Raw genomic sequence first — 20,497 nt, 5'->3', positions numbered from 1 at the left:
TCATTTCTGTAGTTTAAAACGAGCGCGCGATTTCGATTACGCGCCATTCCTTCATTCACAGATGAGCGAAACAGGAGAAGGGGCGTCAGCTGCTGCATTTTTTGTTGCAGTACTTATAAGTCACTTGGGCCATTGCGCCTTGTTATTTGTTAATGTTTAAAAATAATATCATTAAGGAAACAAGTAGAGTACTAATAAAAAATTAAAAAAAAAATGATATTAAGTTTAGCGGAGTCTGGTAAAGTATTGCGAGAGTTGTTTGTCCTTGAGAAACCGCATAGATTCTTAAAATATTTTCTGGCATAAACATAGTCATTAAAACCTTGTATCATTTTGTGTTTTAGTAAATGCCAAAGCAATCTACTCTTAACTTATTCCTAAAATTGTTCAAACTGCAAATAAACTTCTGTATCGACCATGTCTTCTGGGAAAGATTTGAAAATGGATAGTCACACTGACAGCGGGGAGTCTTTTGTGAATCATAGTACCTCCGCTTTGCTGAAGAAATCGCATGAAATTGATGTTGAATCTGGAACAAGCAGTTCCGATCTTCCTCTAAAGGAGGGAAAGAAACTCCAAGAACGTGATATGTGGTCAGGAAAATTTGACTTTCTACTTGCTTGCTGCGGGACAGCCGTTGGTTTGGGGAATGTTTGGCGATTTCCTTACTTGTGTTACAAGAATGGAGGAGGTGAGTGAATTTCGCAACTTTAAAAGAAAATAAGTTTTTTTTTAGTTAAGCGTCCCAACTCCCAACACGTCGTGGTTTATCGTGGTGGGTTAAAATCTACGAGACCCGGGCATAATTATGACATTGAAGTCAATAATTATGAAATTAAAGTGATTTAGCAAACTTTTATGGCAAGTTGGCTTTGCATTTCAACACAATGTCTGAGTGCTTTTTTTGTCTTGCCTAATCGGGTGCAGCTTAGCAACGATTTTTTTCGTGGTCGTAAGTGAGCTGCTTGAAAAGCGACGCTTGTATTGAATTGATCCCAACGCCAGGCACCAACGGTTGCTGTACTTTTCCACTTCGCCAATGGAAAATATGACTCACAATTTCACCTACTGTATTTTGGCCTTGACGAATTGGGATGTAAATAGAAGGCTGTCGTTGTCTGTGTTTATTTTTGGATATGTCAGGACCATTGCCTGTTGTTTATCAGGGTCAAGTAGTAGGCTATTCATATGTGCGGGATTGCCAAGTCTATATTTCACAATTTTCATGTTCAGCCCATTTACGATTGTTTCTGTTTTAACTTTTCAAAGTGAATACTTTTTACAAACTGAAACCGTCTTATTACTATTTCAGGGGCTTTTCTAATTCCATATCTTATTGTGGTGATTGTGAGTGGGGTTCCAATATTCTTTCTGGAAGTGGCAATGGGACAATTTACTAAACTCGGCGCAATAAAATCATGGGATTCTGTTTGCCCTCTGATATCAGGTAAGATAAGTTTCAGGACATCCCATTCGTGACTACTGAATTTCTATTCCGAATTTTTATTTATCCCCTTTGTTTTATTGCTACACCAGGAATCGGGATAGCATCGGCGGTCATAGTATTCTTCACTCTCTGCTACTATGCGGTCATATTGGCCTGGGCTCTCTTTTATCTATTCCAGTCATTTAAGACTGAACTACCTTGGGCATCTTGCAACAACAGTTGGAACGACCCTTTGAAATGTCAAGAAAATTTTACATACGTCAGAGCCTTAAATATGACTGAAGCGGAAAGGAGAGAAAACTTCACATCGCCTGTTGTTGAATATTGGGAGTAAGTTATATTTGTTGCAGGCAAGCAAGCCAGCAGATTGTCTTTTCCATCGCTTTCACGCTCCGCGTTGTCTTCTCAAAGGACAACGCTGGAAGCATTTCATCTCCTGCAACGCAGTGGCATAAGACTGTCACTGCTTTGAGATGTTAACCTATGTGGTTCAATATTTGTGCTATTTTTGTTAATTGACTTGGCTAATTAAAAACGTAGGGTATTTCGTGGCTTTAGTTTTGAAGTTCAATAGACTATTTCAACAAAGACAAAATCCATCTTTTGCGTGCATTCATTTTAGCAAGAAACAATGTCTGAGTTTTGAATAACATCATAAGCGAGGTAACAACATCTGGCTGGAACATTAAGGGAAATTTTAATAAGATTTTTATTCAACGATACGATAAATAGCAAAATAAATCAAAGATCTATATCATCGCTTCAATTTCTCGACGTTTAAAACTTTTGAAAACGGCATTAAACATACGCCACACACTCAACCATTTATTAAAATAACCACACGATCAAACAATTAAAACGAAACTGATTTGACAGTGTTATTTCCACTAAACAACATTATTTTCCAAATATAAATATCAAGTCAACTCACCGAACGAAACACTCTGGCAACTCTATTGACGAGCCTTTGACACGCCACTTCCTATGTTCAATCAAGCAGAACGTACTCCGTCAGTTGGTTTGCCGCGCGTGCTTTCTGTATTTTTCCATTCTCCCTGAGCAGCGAGCAGGAGGTAACATCTGCTGTTGGGGTGTCGTCATTATCAACCTCTAATTTTCAGTAATTCACCTTGGTTTACACCCCACACCCTCTCCATTTTAGAAAACATTGTACACATCTTGACCGATTGTTTTTGAAATCTCACCCACTTGTGTTTTGAATTTCAACTTCAACCCGTATGCTGACGAGGGAAAATTTGTCAAAAGGTTTTTGTTTCTCTCCCAACGAAATAAATTTACTATTGCAACTGTTTTCGTAGCGCACAATCACATTTAGTTATGGTATCTGTTACAATTACGTAATAGCACACTATTGGCCTCGGAGAAAAGATTTTTAAACGTCACACATTCCTGGCGTTTTTAGGGTGCTTTGACTTTGAAAGCATACTTAGCCGGTCAGCTGCTGTCAAAGTAACATTCCATCGCACTGCTGCACCCACTTGAGCTATTCGTGTTTGGCTTTTCAATAAATACCAACCAACAGGGGTATATTTAGCAAATATCAACATAAGCAGTGAGATATAAGCATAAAACACCGTTATAATTAAAAAGACAACCTAACCCTAAAACGTATTTTTTAATGAAAAGCCTTGTTTGAATTTTATTGGGCATTGTTGAATCATACGTAGCCTAACTATCGCAAACGATTGATTCAAGGGGATTCATAGATATCTTCACAAATCGAATTTGTAAACTTTTGTAAATATAGCTATTTTGCATTGTTGGAAACACATAAAATGTTCTTCCTTTCTTAAAATTTCAAATGTAACGCTGTACTACAATGTAGGTAGAACACTTGTATGTGTGGTAGAAACAATAAAAGTTTCTAAAGAAAGTGACATTGTGGTACAAGTAGGATTTAGTTGATCTTTTCAGACAGGATGTTTACTTTCCTCCACGTATCTTTGGTTTTTATCGCGTTGTAGCCATGCCTGAAACATTATGTAAATGGCAAAGCATTTATCCAACATCTTTTGCAGGAGGGAGGTTCTGCAAATTTCCAGTGGTATAAACGACATGGGCACCATGCGATGGGAATTGGCCGGAGTACTGCTTTTGGCTTGGATCATTTGCTACTTTACAGTATTTCAAGGCACCAAGTCGACCGGAAAGGTACCATCACTACAACTCATAGCCTATAGTTTTCTTTTATGCTTGCTAAAACGTTTGGCAGCTGACTTAACGAAATACTCTTTCGTTATTGAGTTCAATTTGTTTTTATTTCTGACCATCACAATGAAAAATAATATATGCCAAACTTCTCACTAGTGGCAAAACTATCTATAGTTAGGGAGAGAACAAGTTTTGCTTTATAAAAGGCACATGTGGAAGATTGAAGGCCCAGGTCAGAACCAAATGCAAACAAATCATCAAAAATGCCAATCTGGCAACTCTGATCTCTGCCCTTATTGTTGTGATGTATACAGTCTGACAAAAATTTACACTGAAGCGGTTTGGACTCTAAGCGATGTTTGTTTCTTTCTTTATCTCCATTCTCTTTCACGTGACTTCCTTAACCGGCCGGCTTCGGGTGATTCTCTGTAATTTTCCACGACAAATAGCTGATGGAGAATTTTGTGAATTCCATTGACCCGCAAACGTGTTCCTTCTGAATTTCACCGATTCATCTATTTACCGCAGAAACTGAAAACGGAATAAATACCTTCAAGCATTAAGCAAACTTACAGTACTTGAACGGACAAAACTTCACAGTATCTCTCGCACTTGCTTGATGATTAATTTTGTATCATATTCGTTTACGTCTGCCAACGTTGAATCTATGTAACAAAGATTTGTTTCCTGAGTTGGTTGTTAAACCTTGGAAAGTAGTTCCTATGCCCCACTCCCTCAAGTAAAAAATAGTTTCTTTGCCCCACTCCCCAGAGTACGGTGGCTTTCCAAACTGTCTTCATTGCTTCATGCATTTAGCAGATAAATTGATAGTAGTTAGCAAAATAAATCAAAGAAATAACCTCTTTCATCACCGCGCGTAAAACAAACGTCAAACTAACGTAGCGTATGTGTGTCTTCATTTCATATATCAACGTTGTTGTTGTCTGCAGACGTTGAATCAATGTAAAAATGATAGGTTTTGTTGTCTGGGTTGTAGTTTGTTTGAGGTCATTCTAAATCTTTTAGACCTTGCCGGATTGTGTGGGATCGATAAGATGAGTCACGTGACTTTTTTTCTCTGAGTAGGAAAAGTACTGGTAATGTTAAACGAGAGAAGGAATTATTCTTAGGAAAGAGGTCTCATTAAACGAGACAGACGTTTGATGCTATATCTCAGCAACCCACGTATCGCACTACTTTCTTGACAAAAACAAATTAAGTACTCATTGACGGTTAAAACGCAATGTTTAGTTAGGAATGAAAAAGTAAAGTCTAGCATGATTATGTGAAAACAGGTTTATGCAAACAAGTTGTCGGATTTTTACTGATGTGAACGAAGATACTCAAACAAATGCGTGAAATAAAACTTAACTTGTGTTTGCTTTAATAAGCCATCCTGGTTAATATTTAAATTAAATTCATTCATAAATATGCGCTCACTACAAATGTAGTTAATCAGTAATCCAAAACATACAACAACATCTGTAGAGATCCGCAGACAAAACAACATGTAAGATAACGCCACGGCGAGATTACGATAGTAATTGTGGAATAACAAACTAAGTGACGATTAACGCTGCTGTTTGAGCGATTTGTTAATTTTTCATTCAACTAAAATCTCGTCGCTGAATCTTGTTCTGCGCTATTGGGATATTTGAAACAGATTTTGTTTACGGAAAGAAATCAAACAACGTCAGCGGAGTGACAAACGTAAGGTTCAAATATGGACAAAGAATATACCTTTGGGGTATCCACTAACGTCGTTGCGTGCGTCATGCAATGCGTCGTTGCTCACATTTTTTATCGCCAGTTCAACTGTGTCTTTTGAAACGAACGCTGATGTCCGCGTGTCGCTTTTTCTAACTCAATATCGCCCTTTAGTGTTTTAAGATAACATCGCATTAAATCACTCGGTGGCGCTAATTCACATGCAAGAATCGTCATTCATTTGTTTCTGTTTTTAGTAGATGAGACCTGGCGTTTGTTCCCTAAGAAGTTACTAAAGTTAAAATGATAAGGCAACTCGCAGCAGGCCAGGCATGCAACCTCGGACGTTTTGTGGCAATCACGAAGCCCAATAGAACCGTTTTTCATACTTTACTTTAACAGAAATAAGAGTAAAATCTTTGGGAGGATCATGACATAACTTTCGCATCTTGCCCTGGTTATCAGATGATGATCAACAATTTGAGTTGACCCAAGAGGCACAAATAGGGATGACAATTGGTAGAAAGACAAATAAAAACGAGTGGTAAATGACCAAATGCTTTCAATGTGCCGCCTAAGACCTATAGTCAACAAACATATTCGTTTGGAAACTGTGTATTTGACGTATTTTCAATGTTTCCTTTTAGGCAATGTACTTCACTGCGACGTTCCCTTACATCATGCTTATCATCCTCCTTATCCGAGGAGTAACTCTTCCTGGAGCGTGGAAGGGAATCGAATTCTACATCAAACCAAACATTACAAAGCTGGCTGAACCTGAGGTACGTTTGGTGATATGTTGAATTCCATTTCTTGTTTCATGGTGCAGCCTGAGAAACCAACGCGATTCGCCAATCTGGGGTGGTAAGAGGTAGAGGTAGAACCTCGCTCCCGTGAGCAGATGGCCACGAAGCTGTATTCTTTAAGAATGTTTAATGACTTGGAATAGGACAAAATTTCAATATTTAATTCACAGCGTAAGCTCAAGCAAAATAAAGAAACTTTTCAACCTTAGATACACTAGATGCGCTTAGAGTTGTTTATTGATATATTAACAGCTTCAAAATAACATTTTATAAATTATTCAATGCTTTTAGGTATGGATTGACGCAGGCACTCAGGTCTTTTTCTCTTACTCGTTGTGTATTGGAGTGTTGGTGTCACTGGGGAGTTTCAATCCGTACAACAACAACTGTTTGAAGTGAGTTTGCATTTCCTAAATTATAATGTGTTTCTTCAACATTAGTTTGAAGTTTAATTTGACATCTCGATAGCTATTGAGAAAAATAATACGACGACTCCATAAAACAATATAAATTAATCAGAAAACTTCGTGTATTGTAGAATGACACTTTGTAGTACACGATACTTTTTGAGTGATTAGATATGAATTTGTTTAAATTAAAAGGTTCGAATCAAGTTCTGATACAGAAATAGCCTAGATCCTAGATCACGTGTTGATGAAAGAAAGTTTAATCGAGGTGTCTCTGACGTGGTCTATCGCTTAGGTATTGCCAAATGACGTCAGCATGTGATCATGTGAACTGGATGTGTGGCATTTTAGTCGTTGACGAAAATAACAAACAAAATGCTTCCACAGAGACACTGTGATAATAGCTGGCGTAAACAGCGGTACCAGCTTGCTGGCTGGGTTCGCCATCTTCTCTGCTCTCGGCTTCATGGCTTCAGAGCAAGGAATGGAGGTGTCTGATGTTGCAGAAAAAGGTGAGGAACACTTTAGCATAAGAAAAAGTGTTTTTATAAAAAAAAATAAAAACACAAACAAGAGAAAGGGGGTTTTTTGGAAAATTTGACAGAAAGTTTTGCAACAAAAGTGTGTACTGTAGTGTACAGTGCTCACTGAGTAATGGGAGTGTACAATCTCGAAACCTCGCTGTGTTTGTGTACATAGTTAGCTTCACTTTTTAGTCCGCGACAAAGTCCAAATTTCTGTTACTGTATTTTTCCGATGATAACAAACAGCTGTTTGTAAAAAATTTCTGAAACTACGCCAACAGCACATTGTATCCGGTCGTTTTGCGCCACTGAAACGATGTAAACAGCAAGATTTGTTAACTGGGTAACTAAAGCATATAGATTTTTTCGTTCAGACCAGAAAAATTCGTACATGCAGGATGCAGCCTACACTCTATTTAAAATTCTGCTTCATTTTCCTCAACTAGATGGTAACTTTTCGGTCATTTATTTACAGGACCTGGTCTCGCTTTCATTGCCTATCCTAAAGAAGTGTTGCTGCTCCCCGTGTCCCAACTGTGGTCTTGTTTATTTTTCATCATGATTTTTTTGCTCGGGATTAGTACACTGGTAAGAGATAACAACGACTAACTACCTTCTTGTCCATTTTGTACTTTGTGAATTTTCGTTTCAACTTTAAAACGTCGACGCAGACGACAGCTTTCTTCAACCATAATTTGTTGTGAAATCGAGTTATATTCTAATTGACCATTACTGTAACTTAAGATAATTTTTTCTTTTATTTCAGCTTACTGATACCTTGGCTCTTGTAACCTCCATGGGAGACCTGTACCCCCAGCTTTTCCGCGGGGGGAAGTATCGGAAAATGATTGCAATGGCTGTTGGTTGCCTTGTGTGCTACCTCGTTGGGTTGAGCATGGTGACACAGGTAGGAACAAACTTGAACTGATTCATATAATAAAAGAGAAAATTAAAATTTCATGTTGAAAACAGTTACCCGTGTGATATTGTAACTAAACATGATAGTTAACGCCACACTGAAATTATGAATATAGCATTGATAAATCCGATGGGCTAAAAGTAAGAAAAGCACTTGTGATAGTTTTTGTTTAGAAGCCTACACGGTACAAAGAAAAATTGCTGGGTAAAAAAAAAACATTACAAAAAAACATTTCACACTTACAATAGATCAACCCGTAGGTTTATGATTAAAAAAATATTTTAAATATTCCAATATAAAGAAGTAAACCAATTTTTTTTTCACAGGGCGGAATGTATATTCTTCAATTATTTGATTTCTATGGCGCAAGCGGTTTCACTTTACTCTGGACTGCCACATGGCAATGCGTGGCCATATCGTGGTTTTATGGAGAGGAGAAATTTTACGATGTGATTGAGGACATGATAGGATATCGGCCAACACCATACTTTAAAATCGCTTGGAAATATGCCGCTCCTGGGTTGAATATTGTAAGTTAATGCAATCATTGAAGTTGAAACAAACCTTAAGAGATTTGTTAGTTGATCGAGTGGTACAGGATTTGAAGATGACAAGCAAAAAATTGTTTGATGAAACACCTTCTCCTCGCCATCTACAAATTCATTAGAACCTGTTGTTGCTTGCACAAGTAATAAAATTGCATCACAACGTGTACTCAAAATATCATTTAAATATTTCATGCAGTACAAGTGCATAATAAAATTTCTAAGACTATCAAAATTTGATAATATCTTCCCAAGTAGGCTACACGGAGTATGTGTTTTCATTGGCACAATTTATTGTTTATACATCTTTTTTATTTCAGGCTATTCTTTTCTTCGCTATTTGGAAATATGAACCATTGAAATACAACAAAGTATATGATTACCCCATCGGGGGCCACCTGATTGGCTGGTCCTTGGCTTTGGCGTCTATTTTGTGCATACCTCTTCGTGCTGCTTACGTTACGTACACATCAGAAGGCGACACCTTGAAAGAGGTGAGAATCTGAAAACTGTCTTTGTTTTTGAATGTTGCTGTTAAAAGAAAGTCTGACTTTTTCAAAAATTTATGTAAAATGACCTCTTCTTTGAAGAGGTTTCCATATGACCGTTTTTGGTGTGGTTTGTTTGCTTTTGTAGACCACATGACACCGCTTTATTTTTCCTACGAATAATTTCAAATAAAAAATGATCTCTGTTTTAGAAATTCAAAGCTGCTATCAGACCAAAGATTTCCATCGGCCATGGAGGTGCAAAGTGCATAGATGGTAAATTCTCGGAAAGCAGTTCAAGTGACGAGTCATCTACGAATGGAAGTGGATCTCCTCCACCTTCCTATTGTGAATATACTCAAGTCCCTGGTGGTGTAGCTGCTGTATGAGAGCCACAATTGCCCATCTTAGCCGTGTGTGCTGGTTAGCCTGCACTCGTTCAACCGACATCTCCTCTGCAACTCCCGTTTGAGGAAACGATCCAATCAGAAAACAAGACAAAGACAGAGTTCTTGAAAGTGCTTTTGTTTTTGACGAAACATGATTGAACCTACAGAAAAGAAAATATCTTTAACGCAAATGTTCTAGTATCACGTGATGCTGACGCGAGCACATGTTAACTACCTTGGTGCGACCCATTTTAAAACACACAACTCGTAATGTTGTATACACCTTTTAACCTTGTTCCAACAATATTAATGTAAAAACAATGTAAAAAAAGTAAGTGTTGCTGTTTGGGATATGTACGATAAAACGTAAGATGCAAGAAATCATATCCTTTGTAATTGCAGCTGGTATATGTAAAGTTGCGTGTAAACAAAATACTCCAACTCATTTACTGGCTTTTCCATTCTAAAAGTTTGTTGCGCCTTACAAAATGAATTTTGTTTAACAAAACTCGATTTCGTGTCTCACATCTGGTTGTGACCTCAGTCAGTAAACCAGTTCCTTTTTACATTGATTCAGCGACAGATATTAAAATCTATGCTGAATGGGCTAAGGTTGTGCTGCCATACCTCAACCAAGTTTAAACGTATGAACTACGTTTCAACATGGTTTGGCGTCTAAACGACGTTGCGGTAAGGCAGCGCAATTTGTCACTTCCAAATTAATTGGTTTATTCTGCATGCATTGTCTTTAACCCAGACGGCAAAATCCGTCATTTTTACACCGGTTCAACACGTTGAATCAATGTAAAAATGACGAAAATTGCTGTCTGGGAACAGCTTGTTGCAAACTATAACTTAAAAGTGGGATGGATAAATAGTGTGGGTAGCCGACAAAAATATTCGTCAGAACAAGTGTTCGCAATAGGGTATAATTTACTCTCCGGAATGAGACTACATCGATTAAATCAAAGCAGGAAAGCTTTGATATTTGATAAATACCAAATTGAATTATAGACAAACAAAACAAAGTGGGATGACTTTTCTAAATTAACAAAATTTAACTGTACGTTAAAACGCCTCCTGTTTTCGCTTGGATATTAGCCCACAAATTGCATATTAAATTTGTTTCTGTTTAAAGTCATTAATTTATTTATAAAGTTTCGATATTTATTGCTATAATGTGTGCTGTGTCTGAATTAGATGAAAAATGACGAGTTTTATTGTCTGAGATGTGCTCCACTGTTAGGCTATTTCGATCAAAATACCATAGATTGTGCTCAGTAGGCTTAGTACCATCCACCTTATGCAATGGCAGAAGAATGTGTTCTACAAATGACGTTAGACATACTGTACTTCCTTAGTGAGATAGTTTCACCTTCTTCATATTGTCATTCTTTTTATTGAAGTTGGTGAATAGTTTTTCACTTTTTACAGAACTTTAAAAATGCACATAGTTCTTTTGACTATAGAACTTTGTGAATACTTTTTGTGCTACTCAAAATTTATTCTTCAGTTATATTCCTTAATACTTTTGCGTAATAATAGGCAATGCTGTCAAACTCATCAAAATCATGTTCTCAGACAGTGCTTTCAATCGGTTGCTTTTATCATTATTATATGGCAAACTGTACTTTGTTTTAAAATATGAAGGAATTTAAGTCATTGACTTGATGCAAGCATTGAGTCTTCAAAGTGAGCCAAACTTATATTGTATTGTTGGTAACTGGCTATCCCAGTTGGCAAATCAATCCTCTTTTACATTAATTCAACGCTTGCAGGCGTTGAATTGTTGTTAAAGAAGAAGGATTTTGCTAGCTAGGCACTGATTAGAAATTCATCAAAGGTTCGTAACTTTTACAAGCTACAGTACGTAACGCTTTTTTTTCGTCCAAACACGTTGTATTGTGAACGTTTATTATTTTTCAACATTTTGCTGTTCATTTTTCTCTTTTGTCAATAAAAAAGAAATAGAACAAACTGTTTTGGTAGGAGATCAAAAGATGACGAAATAAGCAGAATCAATCGGAATCAAAAGCAACACAAACATAAAAAGTACATTTTATCGTTTGTACATTTCAGGTGTACGTAGCAGCGTTGACAGGGGGGTCCAGGTGTACTTTTGGATCCGGGCCTGGGATGATTTTAGGGGCACCGAACCTTTTCAAGGGGTCCGGTAACTAGAAGAAATGACGTATTCTTTGAATATAATGCGTTTTTTTAAAAGTATTTTGATTTGGGGGCCAAAGATTTGATTGGTTCCGGGCTCAAAATATCCCCCCAACGGCCCTTGGTACATTATTCCGTTCAGGTGCTGCAGCCGCTGGTCTGTGTTGTTATGCAGTGATGAGGTAGCTATGCGTGGTGTGGTTTGGAAGTATATTCTTCATACATAGGATGGTAGCTTAACTCCTTCGAAACATACCGCTGTCAACACATCCCACCCCAGTGCGAATGCGGTGAAGCTTTACCTGATCTTTTCACGGTAGGTTTGACCAACGAAGGCCGTTTCATTGCGTATTGACGTCATCACTGGTAGATCGTTACGCCTCACTAAGTAAGCTTTCTTTTCCTAACCGCATCGCAATTCGCAAGATCCGCAAGGCGCAATGCAGTGTAATGTGTTGACTGTTGATCAGTGGATGAGATTTGAGAAGTTAATATCTAACAGAAATCTGAAATTATAGCAGTATTTACTTAGCAGGTTAATAATTCTGAAAACTAAATAATTAGAGTATTTCACACATTTATTCAGGCTCTTTTTGTTACCTTATTGCAAGGTATTGTGAATGCTGGATAACTTAGTTATAAATGCAAACTAAAAGGAAAGGCAGCGATGGATGACCAAACTATCTTTGTGTTGAAAAATTAAAATTTGTAGAAATTTTCTAAATTTTGCTGGTTAATTAGTTTTTGCTCTGGTTTTTTGGTGTGTTTTAGTTGCTAGAATGGATCTTTAAATAAACTCTGTAACTCTGGTGAGAAAACAACAAAAAGTTTGCAATGCCTTATATGTGCTGTGTTCCCAACTGCAATGGAAATTATCATGGTGGATTAAAAGTGCAAGTTTTCAGCTTTCCAAAAGATGAGGAATTAAAAAAGAAGTGGCTCTATGTTATCAAAAAGGATTTTGTTCCAACAAAGTCAAGTCGAGTATGTACTCTCAACTTATTTTGTCAACTTAATTGTTTCAATCATAACAGAAAATCAGTCCTTTTTTGAATTGTCTGCAGACGGTGAATCAATGTGAAAAAACGATCGATTTTCTGTCTGGGAAGTAATGTCTGACTGCTGAACCATTTAGTTTAGTTTGACTGTTTCAAATAAATCCTATTCATAAATAATGGCATTGCTTTCTCTGCTCTGATTTCTCTGCTCTCACAAAATTTTCTAGTAATCCTCTCTAGACTCTAACGTGTTTTCGATGTATTGTAATGTTCTCTGTAGGCCAACACAGAAATAGCTTTTCAAGCGGGTAACTTGGCAAAAGAAACAACCACTTTAAGTTTACGCTTGAATAGCGTTGTTCTGCTTGTTTAGATATAGATTAATTGTTCGAAACAGTGTGATGCCTTTTTGAGCCAGCAAATGTTTCCTTTTAACAGCATTTTTACATTGTCAGATGCTTGCTAGCTGCTTACTCTTAACAGACTGCTGAGCTGTTAGCTGGATTACAGCTTTCACAACCCAGACAGCAAATCACTCGTTTCTTTACTTCGATTTAACGTCTGTGGACGTTGAATCAATGAAAAAACGTCTGATTTGCAGTCTGGGAAATGGCTGAGCTGCAAAATAAGGAATATGTACAAAAGCAAGTAAACGCAAATTAATGAGTCTGAATGCAATTTCGGTTTTGTTTAAAAATATTTTTAATTTTTAGGTATGTGAACTTCTTTTACAAACATGACATCAAAAAGGCTGTTTCTGCATTTGGTAAGAGAACAGGAAAACAGCTGTCCTATGATTTGAAAGTTTCGACATTAGTACCTGGCGCCATACCATCTCAATTACCAAATCGCGCATCATATTTGAGCAAACCTTCCACATCCAAAAGAGCAAATCATGATGACAAACTTGAGACAATAGATAACGTTCAGCTCTCTCAAGCAATTGCAAACAGCAAAGAAGAGTTTACCATTGCTCTGGAAAAAGACAGTTTGACTTCAATTAAAGATCTGTGAGGAAAAAGTTCAAATTCAATTCTTCATGGCAGATTGTGGACGAACGTGATAAAATATTGATTTGTGAAATAAAGAGCCATGTTATAGCTGTGCCTGTTGTTACCAGTGCAGCGATTTTAGATGAACAATTGAGCATGACCGTATACAGAAGCTCAGTAAATTTGCCTAAACATTAGTGATTACGTTTTATCATTGCATGTAAATTCCATATCCACATTGGAGAGTGTATTACAATTGTTGTTATTGTCTTCTGAAAATTGTACCTTACCAAGTAAAAGTGATTTTGCATTAAAGTGCAAGCTTGTTATTAGTATTTTAATGTCTATTAAAGGTTGTTTATATTATGAAAATGCTATTTGGTTTAATTGTCAACAGCTAATTTTAATGACACAAAAGCTACCGGTTTGTCCACCAGACTTTTTAATATTTTGTCATTATTTGTGTGAAATGTGAAACTGTGTTGCCTGTCATTATTACCTACCTTGCTGGATATTGTTGTGATACCGCATGTAAAAAATGAAATATGAGGAATGCAAAGAACGCATGACTTGTGCAATGTCGAATGTAAATGGTACAAGTATTAGTGCAATCACTAGAGGAGGATTATTATACCTTGATGATAAGATTATAAAGATTGTTCAAATAAATTATCTTATTGTGGAGCAACTATCTGCAATTAAATAATTTCTTTTCTCAAAGAACCAACAGCAGGTGGTTTTACAAACAACGTTATGTGCTATTTTGGATTGCGATGTTGATTACTTGTCAACAAACACTTGTGAAAATGGTCACAGCGTGTCAACAATAACAAACATGACTTGCTGGGCATCCACAAATTCTTTACTCAATAATTTTTGTCGCAAGGAAAATGATGTAATTGTTCAACAAAGACTGGCAAAGAAACGTGAACTGCAAACTGTTAATTCGTAATCTGCTGTCATTTATATGGCATTTAGTGATTGTGCAATTTATGTAGGCCTACTCTGGTCTGTTTACAATGCTGCCTTTGAATAGGTTAATTATTTTATGTTGTTATTTGAATTTCAAAATCACTTACAATAGCACTAATCATGTGCATGATGTTGATCGCCAACTGTGATAGAATTGTATATAAGTACAACATTTAATGTGTGATAATGCTCTTTTCTCAAATAATAGTTTATAAGAAAATTGTAATGTTTATCAATTGTGCGTATCAATTTTTATTACAGTATTGTGGCATTTTGTGTTTGAATACAACAATTATTTGTTTATTGTTGCATGATTTTTGACAGCATGTTGATTAATCATTAAATTTTAAATGAGATCTGACTTTCATTTGTAATTGTGATTCATGTTTCAATACAATAGCATTGTGTATGCTATCACTTGATCTAGTGTATTTGTTTGCGTGCGTGGAACTATGGTCATGAATATTTAAAATAAAAAAAAGTGTTGATTTGTGGTACCTACAGTTGCTTACAGACACAGGGGTCACAATGATTTCTTACATTCGTGTGACATTAAGACACAGATTGCTGGTTTACTACAATAAAACACAGTGAAGCAAGCTTAAAAGCCATTGCAGAACTCTATTCACCATACGCGCTTCGCTGACAATCTGAACTACTCGTGATGACGTCACAAGTTTTGCCTTTTTCATGAAAGGGCCTTCTTACTCGAGAAGGTATTGGTTTGACTCGAGTGGAGATGAAGTGTTCAGAGATACCGTCAACTGCTTTGGTCTGACAGTTTCTTACAAATTATTACTCTTAGACTTCATAAACATACAAATTGGAGTCACAAAGACCTGTATTTGATTTATATGCACAAGCAATAATTAAGGCAATAGCCTACTTAAACCAAACGTTTTTGGCTTACTACTGCTCTCTTTTCAGAAAAATAATTCAACCACAGTCCACATCTGCGGAGAAGAAATGACAATTAAATTTTACAACACTAAACCTGCAAGCATTACCTCTGAATTCAACAGCACAATTAAAAATCATAGAAAACAAGAAGTTGGCTCTTTGCTAAACAACTTTGCGACAAATACAGTATCGTTGGTCAAATGAGGTGTAGGCTACAAATAAACGAAAAACAGGAAAGAAATTGGCCGCATGCCACGGTAGGCACACCTCTGGCCTAGGCTTATAGGCCATCACTTTATACACAAATACTCAGTGGCGAACGCAGGAGGGTGCAAAATCTCGCTTTTTTAGCTTTGTTGTAATTGTGCAGCGCAAACATGTTATTGTTCAACAGTGGTCTTGGATAATAAGGGAGTGTTAACCATATTAATAGTTAAGACACGACTGTTTAGGGACCCACACATTTTAATTTGTTTAATGTTTTTTTGGCTACGGTATTTGAAATGAAAAAATGTGTTTTGAATATACCTGCAGAAGCTCAATATTCAATAGCTTAAATCACGCAAGGCGCTATTTACCGGTTCCAAAAACCCGGTAGGTCTGAGTGGGCCCGCATTTCTGTTTAGGGGCCCACCCATATTTATATTGAGTTGGGGCAGAGTTTTTCGCCAATTTTAAATAAAAAATGTAACAGGAGGCCTACTGCTACAGAAACGCGACATTTTATAACTTTTGTAGGGGCATCCATCGGTTTTGTATTGTTGATCATTTAGAATGATTATTTTAAATCAGCAAAACTAGTAAATCTATGCTATTTTGGTGGAGTTTACAGAAGAAATAATACTACGCCCGCTTGCTTTCTTGGAAAAGGTGTTTGAACAGTTGATAGCATAAAACTTGGCCAAAATTAAACGCTCGTGAAACGACGAAGATGCTCAATTATGGCAAAAGCGTTGACAGGCAGGGCCGTTGACAGGATTTCTCGGGCCCGGTACCCATTTATTTTCGGGCCCCCTTCATCGACAATGTTATGAATATAAAGGTTGTGTACAAGCTTTTATTGATGTGCTGTTAAAATGAGGATGACACATGCCGTTCAACGTAGAAAATTAAGAAAAATATATTCTCAAAGATTTGTTGTATTCACGAATTTCCCCAACTGTGCAATTACGCATTAGGGATTTCTCCATAAACCGCAAAATCCTTGCTCTCAATCATGATCTTTATCGATATGTTTAAAATTGTTGGAGTTTTCGGCTGAAATTAATTTTTTGTAAAGTAGAGTAGCCGTTGGAGAGTAAAACAGTTTGGGGAGAGGCGAACATAATTTTTCCAAATTTTGTCTTTGCGTATTTATTTTCAAAAATACAGAATTACTCACAATTTCTGACAGTCATCAACTTGGCCGTGTACAAAACACAAAAAAAAAACACGTACAACAGCGAAACAAAGCTGAATTTACTTTAACCTACGTTCATAGACCTGTCTGTGTCCCAATAAAATAAAACATTCTTGTGTATCACAAAAAAACATGCATAACTTACAGTATATTAAGCCTAACTGAATTCAAAAAAAAATTGAACTGAGACTTCACCAATAACTGGATTACAATAATTGCTGAATATTCATGTCACCAGATTATATGAAAATCTCCAGCCCAACTTCAATAAAAGGCCTGACCAAAAGTAGCTCAATCTTTTCAATTCAAAGATATATAGTCCAAAGACTAAATATTTGTAAATTTGCATTGAAAAAAACTAAAATGACAATTCGTTTACTTATCAAACCAGTAAGCTAACATTTCTTAATCCATGCTGCTTCCAACCTACAGCCATGGTAAAATTGACTTATCCAATAATTGGATATTTTGGCCCAAATATTTTTACAAACAAGTTCTACATTAGTGGGATATAGAGAAAAAACAAAAAGTTCAAAAGTTCACCACCAGAACCCAGCAAGGTTTCAAAATTCTACCAATGAAGGAATGTAGGCTAGTGTGATATTCTAACGAATATCTGTAATAAGCTTATCTCAGCTTGTCGAAGCATTATTTTGCATTTTTTTCTGTAAATACTGAATTAAAACTTAACATTCTGCCTAAATTTTAATACCAAATATAAAAGTTTTCAAAATTGTCGATACTCTGTTTTACATTTAAAGCAAAATGTTTTTATACAAAATGCAACACTATAAAGTTACTAAACTGGTAGAATGTAGAAGACTTATGGTAAGAATTGATTTGTCCAAGTAACTAGACATTTTTGCCCAGATGATTTTTATAATTAACTACATTAGTAAGATATTGAGAAAAAACAAAAAACCTTGTAAAGTTACTAGTATCCAGTAGGCTTTTAAATCTTACCCATGAAGAAATGCAGCCTACAGTCCTAAATGTTAGTCAAGTGAATATCAGTAATAAGCTTACCTCTGTTTCCCAACTGTGCTTTTTACAGTTCTATTTTGTAGTTGTCGAATCGAAACTTATCATTCTGCCCAGATTGCAATACCACATGCAACAGTTTTCAAAGTCAGTGAAAATACATTTACACTCATTGGAAAATATTAATGTATCTCATAAATTGCAACAATTATGTAAAGTTTCTAAACTGGTGAGGCGTCAAAACATTGTGGTAAGATTGATTTGCCCAAATAAGTGGACATTTTTTCCCAAATTTGCAACATTTTTTTTCAGCGGCGGAGCAACCACTCCCCTGCCCACCCACCTCCTACGGCTATGACTTGCAAGTAGCTAGAAGTGATTACCACCAAAAAATATATATATTCAGAATTAAAGAGTAGGTGAAGAAAAATATTTTTGTGTTTTTGAAAAAAAAATCGTGGTTAGGGAAATCACTATACCCGGAAGGGGGCCCGGTACTTTACCATCTGACGGCTGAAATGGCTGTTTTAACCTCTGATGGCAATTCCTTTAGATCTGATTACATTAAGATCTTGATAATGTTTGAAGCCGCGGGGAATCTTTTAAATCCGGGCCCCCTAAATATTTCGGGCCCGGGTCCAAAAGTACCACCTAGACCCCCCTGTCAACGCCCCTGTTGACAGGGATTATTCAGCGGATACTTTTGCATTCGAGATGATTTTTTTAATTAAAAAAACTTTTTAGGATCAAGAGAAAGGTGCTTGCATACGGAAGAAAACTCCACGTCGTCACGGTTTTTGTAACTACCTTGTTGAAGTGATATGTTTTGCATTCAACCCAGCGTCTTATTATTTTTTTCCAAAACAAACACTGCTCATTCTTTTAGTTTTTGCGGAATGTGAAACAATATGCTGGTAGCCTATAAAGAAATACACGATCGACAATCTTACATTACAAACAAAGAAACTGCAAAATTAAGTGGCGCTGGTTTGACTCTCGAGATGTGCGCTTGTGCAACACATTTTCAGGACAGCTCTCCGGTCAGTGGCTCCTAGGCTAATGGATGAAATCATTCACAAATGGAGATTCAATTAATCAGGTGTCAGCTTTTCAACAAGAGTCGTAGACCGGTAAGCAGAAACAATCCAGCCTAAGAAAGTGAAATCTAGCCAAAGTGATAGCTGAGATGAGATCCAACAGTTCTAGCGTTAGACGTGGGAACAAAGTGACGAATAGCGCAAGCTGTAGCTCAACTTTGCAGTAGGCTATTTGCAGTGGCCTCCGCAGGATTTTCTCGATGGCCATTCGAAATTGTTATAATTGTTGGAAGAAACGCCCATTTGCTAATAATAACCAGACAGTCATATAGCCTAGGCCTATAGCCTACCATGGCCTACTCAGATTGCATTTAGGATAATTTGTTCGTTTGCGGTAGGTTTCAACAGATTTTGTATTGAAAAATATGTGATATAATACTCGACGTCGCATAGCCATAGCCATATTTTATGTAGACGACGTAGTTAGCTTACTCAACCCATGAGCCACGCGTAGGCCTATTGAGGGTATGCCTACGTACAGTGGCGTACGCAGGATTTTTTTACTGGGGAAGGGGACGGTCGATATAACTTGACATTTTGTTTATCAAGAGTAGCCACATGCCACTTTATAGTTTGACCAAGGTTTAAAGTAGCCGAGGCTGTCTGTTGGTGAAATATAAACTCTCACGATTTTTGGCTACGTCATTGTATTTTTGGATAAATCATTAGATATGTGAACATTAAAAGCATGCTGTTAGGCATAAACAGATAAGTAAAACTGCAATAGCCTAGTTCGAATTGATTAGTTCGATTAAGAATGTCTTCAGATTAAAGCATACATCGAACCTCTCTGTGAAAGTTGAAATATCGAACACAATTTATTACGGAACTTTAAACAAAAAATATCACATTTTGAACATATAAGTTATAGCCTATCGATAAAGAAAGCCTACCCTACAGGGCTGTGTGAGCACCATCTCGCCCCCTCTCCGAAATTCGCTAGTGGGCCTTCACTTTTAAGAAAAGGGGGGAATGTTTTTCGAACCATAGATTGTGAATTCGAATCAAAAACATCAGACTGACCAAACATTCTGTTGGGACTCCATTTTTGACTACATAGGCCTAGGCTGGCAATGCAAAAGGCTATGGAGTTTAACTGACTAAACGATTTTTCATCATCATCATGGCCGAGTGGTTAGCGCGTTGGACTCCAGCCACCCGTACTTGCTGTTGTTTCTCTGGGCAAGAAACTTTACGATAATTGCCTCTACCCAGTGATCGATTTCGAGTAATGGGTAGTACCAAATTTAAGTCATAAGTAGAGTAGACAACCGGAAACAGACATTGCCGTCGGCTGCAATGTGAGTCAGGTGTACGTCGGAAGGCGTACAGTACACCGATGCATAGCGCTCAAGTCCGCTTTCCGCAATACAGGATAAAGATCAAAAAACAAACAATTTTCAGCCTGTGGTAGCCCACTGCTGAGCGAGTGACACTGCGTCATTCTTCACCCTAGTTTTTATATTATGTAGAATGTGGAACAACATAGGCTACTGGTGGTAGCTTATAAAAAAAACACACGATCGACTAGATTGGCAAGAAAAGGAGAAGGCGTAGCCTATCGTAAATAATCTTTATTTGTCGTAAA

At 36.9% G+C, this 20,497-nt stretch overlaps 2 protein-coding genes across 2 annotated transcripts; both read left to right on the top strand.

The window, feature by feature from the left end:
• Nucleotides 1-348: 348 nt before the first annotated feature.
• Nucleotides 349-11,375, top strand: LOC145782624 (sodium- and chloride-dependent betaine transporter-like). Its single transcript, XM_082594436.1, has 12 exons — nucleotides 349-691; nucleotides 1,313-1,447; nucleotides 1,537-1,777; nucleotides 3,487-3,619; nucleotides 5,974-6,108; nucleotides 6,424-6,527; nucleotides 6,927-7,051; nucleotides 7,539-7,651; nucleotides 7,830-7,970; nucleotides 8,309-8,512; nucleotides 8,848-9,021; nucleotides 9,228-11,375. Exons 1-12 carry the CDS (start codon nucleotides 418-420, stop codon nucleotides 9,402-9,404), a joined length of 1,956 nt encoding a protein of 651 aa, XP_082450562.1. The 5' UTR covers nucleotides 349-417; the 3' UTR covers nucleotides 9,405-11,375.
• Nucleotides 11,376-12,006: 631 nt separating this feature from the next.
• Nucleotides 12,007-15,085, top strand: LOC145782287 (uncharacterized). Its single transcript, XM_082594074.1, has 2 exons — nucleotides 12,007-12,554; nucleotides 13,282-15,085. Exons 1-2 carry the CDS (start codon nucleotides 12,514-12,516, stop codon nucleotides 13,580-13,582), a joined length of 342 nt encoding a protein of 113 aa, XP_082450200.1. The 5' UTR covers nucleotides 12,007-12,513; the 3' UTR covers nucleotides 13,583-15,085.
• Nucleotides 15,086-20,497: the final 5,412 nt, after the last annotated feature.

This window comes from Aplidium turbinatum, chromosome 13, assembly GCF_918807975.1.
Source record: "Aplidium turbinatum chromosome 13, kaAplTurb1.1, whole genome shotgun sequence".
Classification (NCBI taxonomy): Eukaryota; Metazoa; Chordata; class Ascidiacea; order Aplousobranchia; family Polyclinidae; genus Aplidium; species Aplidium turbinatum.
Note: the sequence above shows the minus strand (reverse complement) of the source record. Positions and strands in the feature narration are given on the sequence as shown.

Excerpts from the sequence above, each read along its gene's own strand:
- LOC145782624 (XM_082594436.1), top strand. The coding sequence starts at position 418 with ATGTCTTCTGGGAAAGATTTGAAAATGGATAGTCACACTGACAGCGGG. Across the intron at positions 1,448-1,536 it reads TGTTTGCCCTCTGATATCAG|GAATCGGGATAGCATCGGCG; the intron begins GTAAGATAAGTT and ends TTGCTACACCAG. Across the intron at positions 6,528-6,926 it reads TACAACAACAACTGTTTGAA|AGACACTGTGATAATAGCTG; the intron begins GTGAGTTTGCAT and ends ATGCTTCCACAG.
- LOC145782287 (XM_082594074.1), top strand. The coding sequence starts at position 12,514 with ATGTTATCAAAAAGGATTTTGTTCCAACAAAGTCAAGTCGA. Across the intron at positions 12,555-13,281 it reads TTCCAACAAAGTCAAGTCGA|GTATGTGAACTTCTTTTACA; the intron begins GTATGTACTCTC and ends TTTAATTTTTAG.